General features: G+C 36.8%; 1 protein-coding gene across 1 annotated transcript in view; it reads left to right on the top strand.

The window, feature by feature from the left end:
* Nucleotides 1–11,611, top strand: part of LOC110031258 (E3 ubiquitin-protein ligase SHPRH) — a 59,191-nt gene that overhangs the window by 14,285 nt on the left and 33,295 nt on the right. Inside the window, 4 exon segments of the mRNA XM_020734373.1 lie at nucleotides 2,727–2,785; nucleotides 3,065–3,545; nucleotides 5,461–5,661; nucleotides 9,413–9,668. Of these exon segments, the coding sequence (XP_020590032.1) occupies nucleotides 2,727–2,785; nucleotides 3,065–3,545; nucleotides 5,461–5,661; nucleotides 9,413–9,668 (997 nt within the window).

Below are 11,611 nucleotides of genomic sequence, written 5' to 3'. Positions count from 1 at the left end.
TCACTGAGGGTTTACCTCGGATCAGTGACATCCCCTACCTTCTCCTTCCTTTGGACTCCTGAAAATAAGTGTTCCTCATTGTGCCATTCCCATTTGGTTTTCCTCATCCTACCTTGATAACCTGAACCTTGAATTCTTGAAGACTAGAACCATTGATCATTATCGAGAGTTTTCTCAAATGACTCCCGTCATTTGGGATGTAATTAACTATAGGGGCTTGCCTCTATAGGGAACTTGGAATCCAGGTAAAATAAACCTTATATAATCTTTGTATTAAATAGGGGAATTTGTCAGTCATATATAAAAAGTTCGCAGACCAAATGGATGTCACAAATTTCTTAGTTTGCAGGATTGGGCCTATTATCTGGATCTACACTTTTCTCTTGGAATTTGTAGTATTCAGGGTGTCAGACACGATTATGCAAATTATTGGACTAATGAGATCCATTCGGTCTCATTTTTTTTTCAAAATTAAAACATACTACTTTTAAACTACTTTTAAAACTCAAACTAAACTATATATCTTTTATATTTAAATTAAATCTCAAAAAATATTTTCATATTCATATCAAAAAAGTTGACCGACACCACTCGATGCTTATAATGTTTTTGCAGATTCTGCTCACCCTTGTGACTCTAAGGCAACTTCTCCTTAATCCTTTCCTTCACCCCTTAATCTTTTTCCTCATCCCGAATCCATCATCATTTAAAAAAACTCAAACTCGAGCTCCCTAACTGCCTCAGTACCTCCAACCCGCCATGGAGGTTTTGGCCTCCGGTCCCATATTCGCTGACGTTACCGATATAGCGGTGATCGGCATAGCCAACATTTCCATGGCTGGAGATGTGGTTGTCGTGCTCATCATGAAGCTTTTGACCTTTGCAGGCATTTCTCTGTCGTTGTCAGAGAAGGAGTAGACATTGGAGAAGGGATCGGAGCGTCGGCATCGAAGAAGGCATCACTTGGGGTTGGGATTGGGGATTGAGTCAGTAGAAGCTAAAAATGTAAAAAGCAGGTTTTACTTGTTTTTTATGTTTTTGTAAACAAAATGAAAACCTTTAAAAATAAAATAAGAAAACTGATTAAAAACAACCATACAAACATGTTTTGTTTTATTTTTTGTTTTTTGAAAAAAAAAACGGTTCCCAACAGCCCTTTAATTTCTATTATAGTTTCTTTATCATTTTGGATGTAAATTTGTATAAATACATCATGCTCAGTAGAAACGATCTGTGAAAAATTCTTCTCCGAAATTATATTTTATTCACATTTGAAAGTATTCTCCTGAATGGTGGATGCCAACTCTGTTATAATAATCATTTCAGTAGTAAACGTCCTTTTAGTTTGTGCTTAATATTTCTCTGTTTGGACTTCTAAAGCTGTGCATTTTGCTCTTGTTGGGTAGAAAATATCTAAGAAGGAAAATCTACTATAAGAATGGTTTTTATAACTAGAAGACGTGAAAACAATACAGAAAATCCTGCACAGATCTTCGGAATATATTTTTAATTACTAAAACTAGTTGTATTTACATTTAATTGTAGTCAAATATTTGTGATTATGTTGTCAATGACAAAAAACTAAGGATATGTCAAGATTAGGTGATTAAGATAAAGACCTACAAAGTAAAAAAGAAAATGTGGTAATGCCTCGCATTCCATCTTTATATTTTGTAAGCTATTATTTGCCAACTCTGTGTCTATGGCTTAGTAGATTATAAGTTTAGTCAGGCTGCATTTTATGAAATAAATCGTACTCTCACTTAGAATTAGAAGCAACTCCATAACTCGGTCCTCATGTTGTGCTTTATGAAATAAATTAAACTCTCACTTAGAATTAGAAGCAACTACATAACTCAGTTCATATGCTTAAGAAGTCATTGAGAACTTGCACATGCGTAGTGAGGAGTTTTGAAGCATATTTCTTATATAAATGAAAATTCAGCTGAAGAAAATGGAACCAGATGAAACTTTTGAATTATAGATGCTCAACCATCAAATAACCACCTCAAGCAACACCCGAATGAAATAAATGAAAAATGATGCATAAAGATGATCCAACTATTTGAGATAAGGTTAATGATGATGATTTTTGTTTTGTTAGTTCATGGCATCTTCTACTAATTAAGAGGCAGCTATTAAACATTTTCTCGATATTTGCATGTAATCTATTTTCTATTTGGATTGAGCATTGCTATAATTAAGGGTGTTAACGAGATGAACCGAGCTTCAGCCATTCTTGACTTGAGCTTAATCTTGGTTAAAGTCAGCTTATTAGCCGACTTATTTATTTTTAAAAAGAGAAACTAATTTCAATTCAAAGAATTGTTGTAATTAAAGATTAAAAGAATAAACAATTAGGGGGAAATAATAATAATCATTTGATATGAGAATATAAATATAATTTTTAAATATTTGAATAATTTATACACAAACTCTTGAATTTTAATATATTTTAAGTGTATTTTATATTAGTATTTTCTTAGACGAGCCGGCTCAAAAGTTAATGAATCAAGCTCAAGCATGGTTTGTTAGCTCATCAAGCCTAGCTTATAGCAATTTATCGAGTTGAGTTTGATTTAGTTTACGAATAGGCTTGGCTCAATCACAACCCTAGTTACAGTCATTCATCTTATGTCTTTAGTGCTTCTTTATACCCAATACATGTTTATAAATTTATGTTTACTTTAAATATATGTATTCACATTTTTTTTCTTTTCTTTCAGTGGAAATGTTTCATGGAGTCCATTACAATCCTCATATGTTTCTGGTGGCATCTTAGCTGGTAAGCAACGATTCCTCGAAATTACATCTAATCTACATCTATTTAATTTAGTTTGAAAATTATATATATATATATATATATATTTATTTATTTATATATATGTATATCTGTATGTATGTATGTATATATTGGCATCATTTTTTGTTGTTGGTCAACCAATTGTAGATGAGATGGGCCTTGGGAAAACTGTTGAATTGCTGGCTTGTATCTTTTTTGTATATCTGTATGTATGTATGTATATATTGGCCTCATTTTTTGTTGTTGGTCAACCAATTGTAGATGAGATGGGCCTTGGGAAAACTGTTGAATTGCTGGCTTGCATCTTTGCGCATCGGAAACAGTCCGTTGAAGAATACGTTACTGGTGACGAATCTGAAGAGATAGGAAGCCAAATTAGAAGACGGAAAAGAGAACGTGTCGAGTGCATTTGTGGTGCTGCTAGCGAGAGTCGAAAATATGAAGGATTGTGGGTACAATGTGATGTTTGTGATGCATGGCAACATGCTGATTGTGTTGGATTTTCGTCCCGGAAGAAGTTATCTTTTTCACATGATGAGTCTTCCAAAATGGTTTCACATGCTAAATCCAAGTCTCGCCGTGATAGGAAGGGATCTGGTGATGTTATTGAAATGGAGGGAAATTTTACATGCTCTTTGTGCGTTGAACTTATGGAAGCTGCCAAGATTAAGATAGCTACTGGTGCAACTCTTGTAGTTTGTCCAGCTCCTATACAGGCACAGTGGTATTCTGAGATAATACGGTATTGTGCTCCTTTTTATCATGCACACTATATAATTAAAAGGTTTACTATATCTTTTTTTTTTATTATTGTGTTCTGCTTAGTTATTGTAGTTAACTGTCCACAATTATTTGCATTGATTGGAGAAGTTGTCTAACTTATGCCCAATACATTTCAAAACTGTTATTATATATTGTTTTTCTTTTTTACATAATTCTTATGTATTTGCATTTATAACATTTAAGAAATTAAAATAGATCCAATTCTGGTATTTATTATTCTTACATAGAATTAATTGTGTTTTTGCTGGCGACTTAAAATATATTTTAGATTTAAGAGATTTTGAATAATTCTATTGAAGAAACAATTGAAAACTTTTCAAGGGCCATAATCTAGTCTACAAATTAATTTTGATTTACATTTCATTTCAAAGTTTGATTGTTAAAAATGTTGCCAATTCAATTAAACTGCAGATTTTAAAGCATCTATGCTACAAGTAAGTGTGCATGCTTAACTTTGTGTACTTGTGTGACATGGTTACGAAAGATTAATAGACCTTTTGTTAGGGCACAGGCATAACAACTGCTCTTAGTTTTAATTCATGATTATTTTAGGAGATCCTTAAATTGGATAACTAGCAGCCCGAACTTTGGTTAAAGATTTAAATTTATGAATCTTATGATGAATATTTTAAGACGTCATGAGTAAATGGCTTGGCTGCTAAAGGTAGGTGACATCGATTTAGGGTTTTCTGAAGTTGGTGTTTGGTAGGATCGTCGTCTAGGAATGTTGTGAATGGATGGGAAGATTTTTATAATCATATTTGATGGAAAATGGAAATAGGACTGAAACAATGGAGGACAACGAGTCTTGATCGGGGGCATAAAGAAGGGCCGGCGGCTTGGTTCTTGAGGAGAGTTGTTGTCAGGGAGATCCACCACCTACATTCTAATAAGATGCAAATACACTACCTATAAGAGAAGGATACAACACTCCCAATGGAGAGAAAACCGGAGAGCCGCTCTCAAATTCTAAAATTAAATAACTAGTCCAAAGCAAATATATGCATATTCCCAAAGTATATTAACTCTAAACTACTAATAATCAAGGAAAGTAGACCTTAAAGGGGACTGCCCAGTCTTGGGGGTTGGAAATGATGAACCGGTGAGAGAAACTGAGCCAATTCTCCAGGTTCAGCATCTCTTGCATTCGTCTGAGATGGACATGAACGACACCCGCATCTGCTGGCTGGTAATAATTAAGAATGACCTTAGTAGTTTTGACTTACCCAAGGTGATCTGGTGAGTATATCTTCTTCTAAGTTGCTAAGTAGTCTTTAAAGCTATTTTAATTCTAGCACTTGTTGTCCAATTGAATTTTTCATGGCCCTGATAATGAATTTCTAACGTGATGTGCAAAAGCAGAAAAAGTATATTATTGTAACTATAGTGCCCATTTGAAATATAGATATTGATCAAGATTACAATCCTTCACGTGAATATTAAGTAACTATTCCACCAGAAGATATGTTAATGTTTTACATAAGTAGTGCTTTATGTCTATTCCTTTTACAATTATTTCAGTTAGTATCACCACAATTCTTTTTAGCCAACTGATAGCCATTTATGGGTTCATCTAAATTTTAGAAGCCTGCAGATGACCAAATAAATAAATTATGTTGCTTATAAGATCAGGATAAATTTTAAAAGATGTCTGCATAGCTATCTTGTAGCAAACTATGAGGTGTTTTCAACATATGGTACTCAATTTGTATTATTGCATATATTATTATCATTGTTTCTAGAATATATACATTTTCAAATCCTTAATCTTCAGTTTAGTATTGTTGTATTGAGGCACCCTATGTTAGTCATTGCCTTATTATTTATAAATGTGTTAGATGGGTTATGGAGTGACTTATTACTATATTTCGCAGCCACACGAGATCCGGTTCGCTGAAAATCTTTATCTATGAAGGAGCGAGGAATATAACAACTACAACTGCTCTAAAATTTGCCATGGATGAACTGGTAAAAGCTGATATTGTCTTAACCACATATGATGTCCTAAAGGAAGATCTAGCACATGATGCTGATAGGCATGATGGCGATCGCCATTTTTTGAGATTTCAAAAAAGGTTTTTGAGCTCTCTATCTGTTCTTTTAATTCTTAATTTTGGTGATTTGCTGTTTATCATCCTTGTTTTCACTCTTCTGGTAAATAAAAAGGAAGACTTGCATACATACCACTCAATTCTTATGTATTTACATATCTAACGCCTAATCTTTAATTTTTTACATATATGCCACCTTATCTATGTATGAAAAAGGGTATTTCACTTTTTAAATGTTAAAATAGTGGTATTTTTTATGTGATATGAAAGATTTGAGTGGTTTAAATGTAAAAATAATGTTTGGGTGCTAGATATGTAAATACCCAGGAAGTAGCTGGTATTTATGTAAAAACCCGAGATAAATAAATAGTTAGCCTTAATAAAAACATTTATCAGTAGCCAAAAGTAATAAATAAAAGTATGGAGTCTTTATTCTCTATTTAGCTATCATGTTATCCAATTATTGCTATTTCAATAATTTCTGAAGTATAAGTTAGCTGCATTTAATACAAGAAAAATAATACTTACCTACGATTGAGGGTGCTTCATATACCCACTATTGATGTTTACATATGGATTGTAGTCGTGTCCTACATTGGACACCAAAAATCAAAATATTGGTTATCAAAGGTGTATCGGTCGAATTTTAGTTGAATGAATCGAGTAAAGTTTGTCGTCAATCAGTTCAATTAGAATTTGTTCAGAAGATTTGCTAGTTACAATTCAACCATTAAGGCAAGACATCCTCTTATCAACACATTATGCTCAACAAAAACAAACATGATAATATGGTAGAAGTGTTCAGATGTAAACTGAAAGAATTGGGAAATGAGCAGGATAAAATGCATGGATAGGGAAAAGAGGCTATATACATACTATAAGGCTCATAAAATAGGAAAATCATAAATTGGAAATACATGGAATAGGAAATACATAGGAAATGAAACTCAAGGAAATAAAATAAGTAAAAGCTCATAACGGCAACATTAATCAATTTTAATAATTCCAGTACTCCTCCTCAAGTTGAAGCATAAATGTCAATCATGCTCAATTTGGATTTGAAGTCGTCAAACAACGGTAGGGGAAGATTTTTTGTGAGTATATCTGCTAGTTGACCACTGGATGAGACAAATGGAACACAAATATCCCCGGAATTGAGCTCCTCCTTGATGAAGTGACGATCAATTTCTATATGCTTGGTGCGATCATGCTGGATCGGTTTTTGAGCAATACTAATGATTGCTTTATTATCATAGAACAACTGTAGAGGAACAGAAACCGATATACATAACTAGTAGAACATGATCCGCAGCCAGAGAGCTTCAAATTTTCCAAAGGACATAAAACGAAGCTCGGCTTCAGCAGTGCTATGGGCAACCACCGATTGTTTTTGCTTTTTGAATTGACAAGGTTTCCCCACACGAATGAGCAATAACTCTAGGTAGATCATGAATCATGAACGAACCTGGCCGCATCAACGTCTATATAAACATTAATAGAGTGAGAGATATGACGAGATAACAACAAATCTAAACCCAGTGTGTCTTTTAAGTAATGGGGAAACCCGTGGACAACAGTGAGATGGTGCTCATAGGGGTCTTGTATCTACTGAATCACAATACCAACAACGTGGCAAATGTCGGGGCGCGTATGGGCGAGGTAAATGAGTTTATCCACTAAGTGTTGGTAGTTTGTTATGTTCACCAGAACTGTATTTGGAGCACGTGTCAATTTCTCATTGGGATCCATCGGAACAACAACTAGTTTGCAAAGAAGAAGATTCGTCTCGGTTAATAGGTCCATCACATATTTGTACTGGCAAAAACAATTGCTCCTAGAGGACCGAACAACTTTTGTGCCTAAAAAATATCTGAGAGACCCCATGTCCTTCATTTCAAAAGAGGCTTTAAGGATGCCTTTAAGAGACTCCAAGACTGGCAGATCAGTTACTGTGAGCACAATATCGTCAACATAGACGATGAGGATGGCAATATGACCACTGGATCAATGGACAAAGAAAAGATTATGATCCGATCGGGCCTGCGAGAACTCATGGCTCACCACTTGTCGAACCAGACCCAATGGGATTGCTTTAGTTAGTAGAGGGATTTTTGCAGTCGACACACTTGTCCATGAGAAGAAGTAGAGTCAAAGCCCGGAGGGAGAGACATATACACCTTCTTTGTGAGATCGCCTTTAAGGAAAGCATTCTTGACATCCAATTGGAGTAAGGGCCAATTCAGATTCACAACTAGGGATAACGGAACCCAAATGATGTTGAGAAGAAGTTATTCCCATGGACACCATTCGGCAGTCATCTCATTCATTACTGCAGCTTTCCAGGAAGGGTCCACCAGTGTGCCTCAATATTGGATGGAAGACGATGATCCATCGAGGAAGTGGCGAATGATTTGTAATTCGGTGATAAACCGTGGAATGAGACGTAGTTTGCTGTGGTATAAAGAGAGCATTCTGATTACATACCTCAATTGTAGAATTCTCCTCATTCGGAGCAGGCGTAATTCCCGTAGGTTGAGGGAGTGTAGTTCTAGGGATGATCCGTCAAGGAAGAGGCTAAGGGTTTGATCCATTGCTCTGATACCATAAAAGATTTGGGAATTGTGCAAGATAAAATCCATTGATAGGGAAAAGAGGTTTATATACGTATTACAAGACTCATAAAATAGGAAAGCCATAAATTAGAAATACATGGAATAGAAAATACATAAAAAGACAACTCTAGGAAAGGAAATAACTGAAAGCTAATAACGGAAACATAAATCAATTCTAATAATTCCACTACAAACAAATGATAATTCACAAATCATCCCATCTAGACCGAATAACTTATATCATGATTTGAATGTGTTGCTTTTTCTTCTTTTAAAGTCATGCTTTGGGGTGTTAACGGCTGATTTGAGCTGGAGCCATGCCAAACTTGAGCTTGGCTCGTCTGTCGAATTGTGAGCTTGAACTCAGCTCGTAGTGGCAGCAACCGGCTTGCGAGCTCGAATTAAAAATTCAAGTTGTATGGGAGCTTACTGGAGAAGTTATTGTGTCGGAGGAGGATGTAGCAGAAGCTCACCAGAAAATGCATTAAAATGACTAGTGTTAGGCTAACCGAGTTGGCTCGCGAACCAACGAGCTGAACCGGGGTGAGCTGGAGCTCGCGACTTGATAAGCTCGACTCCTGAGCTCGTTAACGAGCCAAGCTCGTGCCGGCTCGACTCATTTATACTCCTAGTCATGCTATTTAAAGTTATTAAACCTGTTTGGTATTGATAGCAATCAACCGTGGTAGTGTTAACACTTGTACTCATAATTCTGCTGTTTTGGAGAAAAAAAAGACGTCCTTCTGGATGTTGGCAACATATTTCTTAGTATGTTGCAGCTCAATCCTTTTATTGTTCAAAAGGAAACCAGGCAAAAGCTATCCTGGAGTGGTAAATGGAATTTTCTTATAAAACCTTTCATGAGATAACCTATGATTGAAGCAAAATGTCTAACCTATTCATTAGATGTGGTCGTGTTTCTTACATCTATGTAGTGAGTATTTTTGGCAGCAAATTCTGCAAGTTAATCTCACTTTTTCAGGAGAGAGAAATGTTATTATTTATTTTGACTGTAACTGTCTTTTTACTGCCATATCCGTGGTAATTGAAACCACATAAAATGCTGGATAAAATTAGGAGGGAATGGCATTTCTCCATTTACTTATATAGCTGTTTATTATTCTCTATCTGAACTTCAATATTATATTGTATCATCTTTTTAGGTATCCTGTTATTCCTACCCTACTTACAAGGATGCATTGGTGGAGAGTGTGCTTGGATGAGGCTCAGATGGTTGAATGCAACACAGGTTCTGTGACAGAGATGGCTATGCGTTTGCATGCTCATCATCGTTGGTGTATCACAGGTACTCCAATTCAACATCGACTCGATGATCTGTTTGGGCTTCTGCGATTCCTTAGAGCTTTTCCTTTTGATGCCCATAGATGGTGGGTTCAAGTTGTCAGAGATCCATATGAGGTTGGTAACTTAAATTGTTTATCGAGCCTTTCCTTAATGATGGTATTTTTGATGATTTAATCTTGTTTATGATTTATCTATAATGAAATATGAAGATAAATGTGAAAATTGTTAACATGGGGTTGTCCGCCTGAACTGACTGAACCGGTTTAGGGTGGGAATAGGAGGGCAGGCCGGTCCTCCTAGGGCTTGGGGTTGCCGACAAATGCGTGGGCCCCTCCTATTTTAGCTAGTCTATTTATTTATTTTTTCTACTTATTTTATGGGCTTGTTGTTTTTAGGATTTTGTCTAGTTTGCTGTCGGCGGCTGTTTTCCCATCCTAGGGGTGTATTCGAAGGCGAGAGGTGCTCCGACTGTAACTCAAGCTAAGATGGTGTGTATCTCCTGACTTCTTCCACGAGCTACTCCCCTCTTCCGTGGCCAATCTTCCTTCCCCCTTCAATCCAACCACAACCACCTTAATGATGGGATTTTTGATGATTTAATCTTGTTTACGGTTTATCTATAATGAAATATGAAAATAAATGTGAAACTCGTTAACATGGGGTTGTCCGCCTGAACTGACTGAACCGGTTTAGGGTGGGAATAGGAGGGCAGGCCGATCCTCCTAGGGCTTGGGGTTGCTGACAAATGCGTGGGGCCCCTCCTATTTTAGCTAGTCTATTTATTTGTTTTTTCTACTTATTTTACGGGTTTGCTGTTTTTAGATTTCTGTCTAGTTTGCTGTCGGCGACTGTTTTCCCATCCTAGGAGTGTATTTGAAGGCGAGAGGCGCTCCGACTGTAACTCAAGCTAAGATGGTGTGTATCTTTCGCTTCCTGACTTTTTCCACGACACGCAGGACTGCATGAAAAGGAGGTGGCAGGGTGTTGGTGGACGGATGGAGGGGTTAGAGAGCAGTTATGGCTGTAGGGAGAGGGGACGACATGGACAGCGGGATGAGAAGGGATGGCCGGTGGCTGAAGAGAGATAAGGGGGAAGAGGTAAGGAGGAAATCAGAGAGGATACAACACCACTTCGGAGCAGGATACAACTAAAACACCACCAGTCGTCGAAGGAGACTTCATACAAAATTTGAAAAGAACAATGAAACATAACCTAACCCTAATTCCAGAAAAACACATATATAGGACTAACTTGAAAAGTATAAAAGGAAAGATAGGGGAAGGTTTGGTGACATTGCTGCCCTTCCAATTTGCTGCTCGATCCCATAGAAATTTGGATCGACCCATCCCAATCGGTCTCCTTACCAGCTTATTCAGCCGACTGCTCCAGAAGCCCCGCGTCAGTCTCTCGGGGTTGGAGGAGGTTCGACCTTATTTGTCATTTCTCGTCTTCAACCTTAGCAACACCTAAATGCCACTGTCTACTGTATCTTCTCCCAAATCACCTAAAGATTTTTTCCCAATTGCAAGCAAACATCCATTTCGATCCAATCTTCTGGTACTGCTTGTCTCACATGTACTTCTGAATCTTCCCAATATAACCCACAACCAATTCATTCTGATGCAAAGTGTGAGTAACCCGAGCGTTTTTGCACTGGTAGTAAGTTATCGATCGTAACATTCTGAAATGTCTTCTGTTGTGTCTGTCTCGTGTCCGGAGTTGGTGTCTCAGTTCTATCATCCACTTTCGTCACCAAAATTGGTCTCATCGATGTTGCTTTGTCGGTAAGGGCTTGTCGGCGCTTAAAAGGGGGAAAGGTTAATGTTTGGGGGTCGCCCGTAAGAAGCTGTCGGTCGCCGAAATCGAAATCCCGTCGCCCGCTTCGGAAGGACTTTTTAATTTACGTATATATATATATATAATTTTAGAAAAATATGAAATCAAATTGACCTCATATTTTTCACAGTTTAAATGAAAAAGCGCTCTACCTCAAATCCTGTATCTATCCCGAGGGATAAACACAAGACTTGAGGATGAGGCTCGATCAAATAAACTA

The sequence above is a fragment of the Phalaenopsis equestris genome, unplaced genomic scaffold, assembly GCF_001263595.1.
Source record: "Phalaenopsis equestris unplaced genomic scaffold, ASM126359v1 Scaffold000800, whole genome shotgun sequence".
NCBI lineage: Eukaryota > Viridiplantae > Streptophyta > Magnoliopsida > Asparagales > Orchidaceae > Phalaenopsis > Phalaenopsis equestris.
Note: the sequence above shows the minus strand (reverse complement) of the source record. Positions and strands in the feature narration are given on the sequence as shown.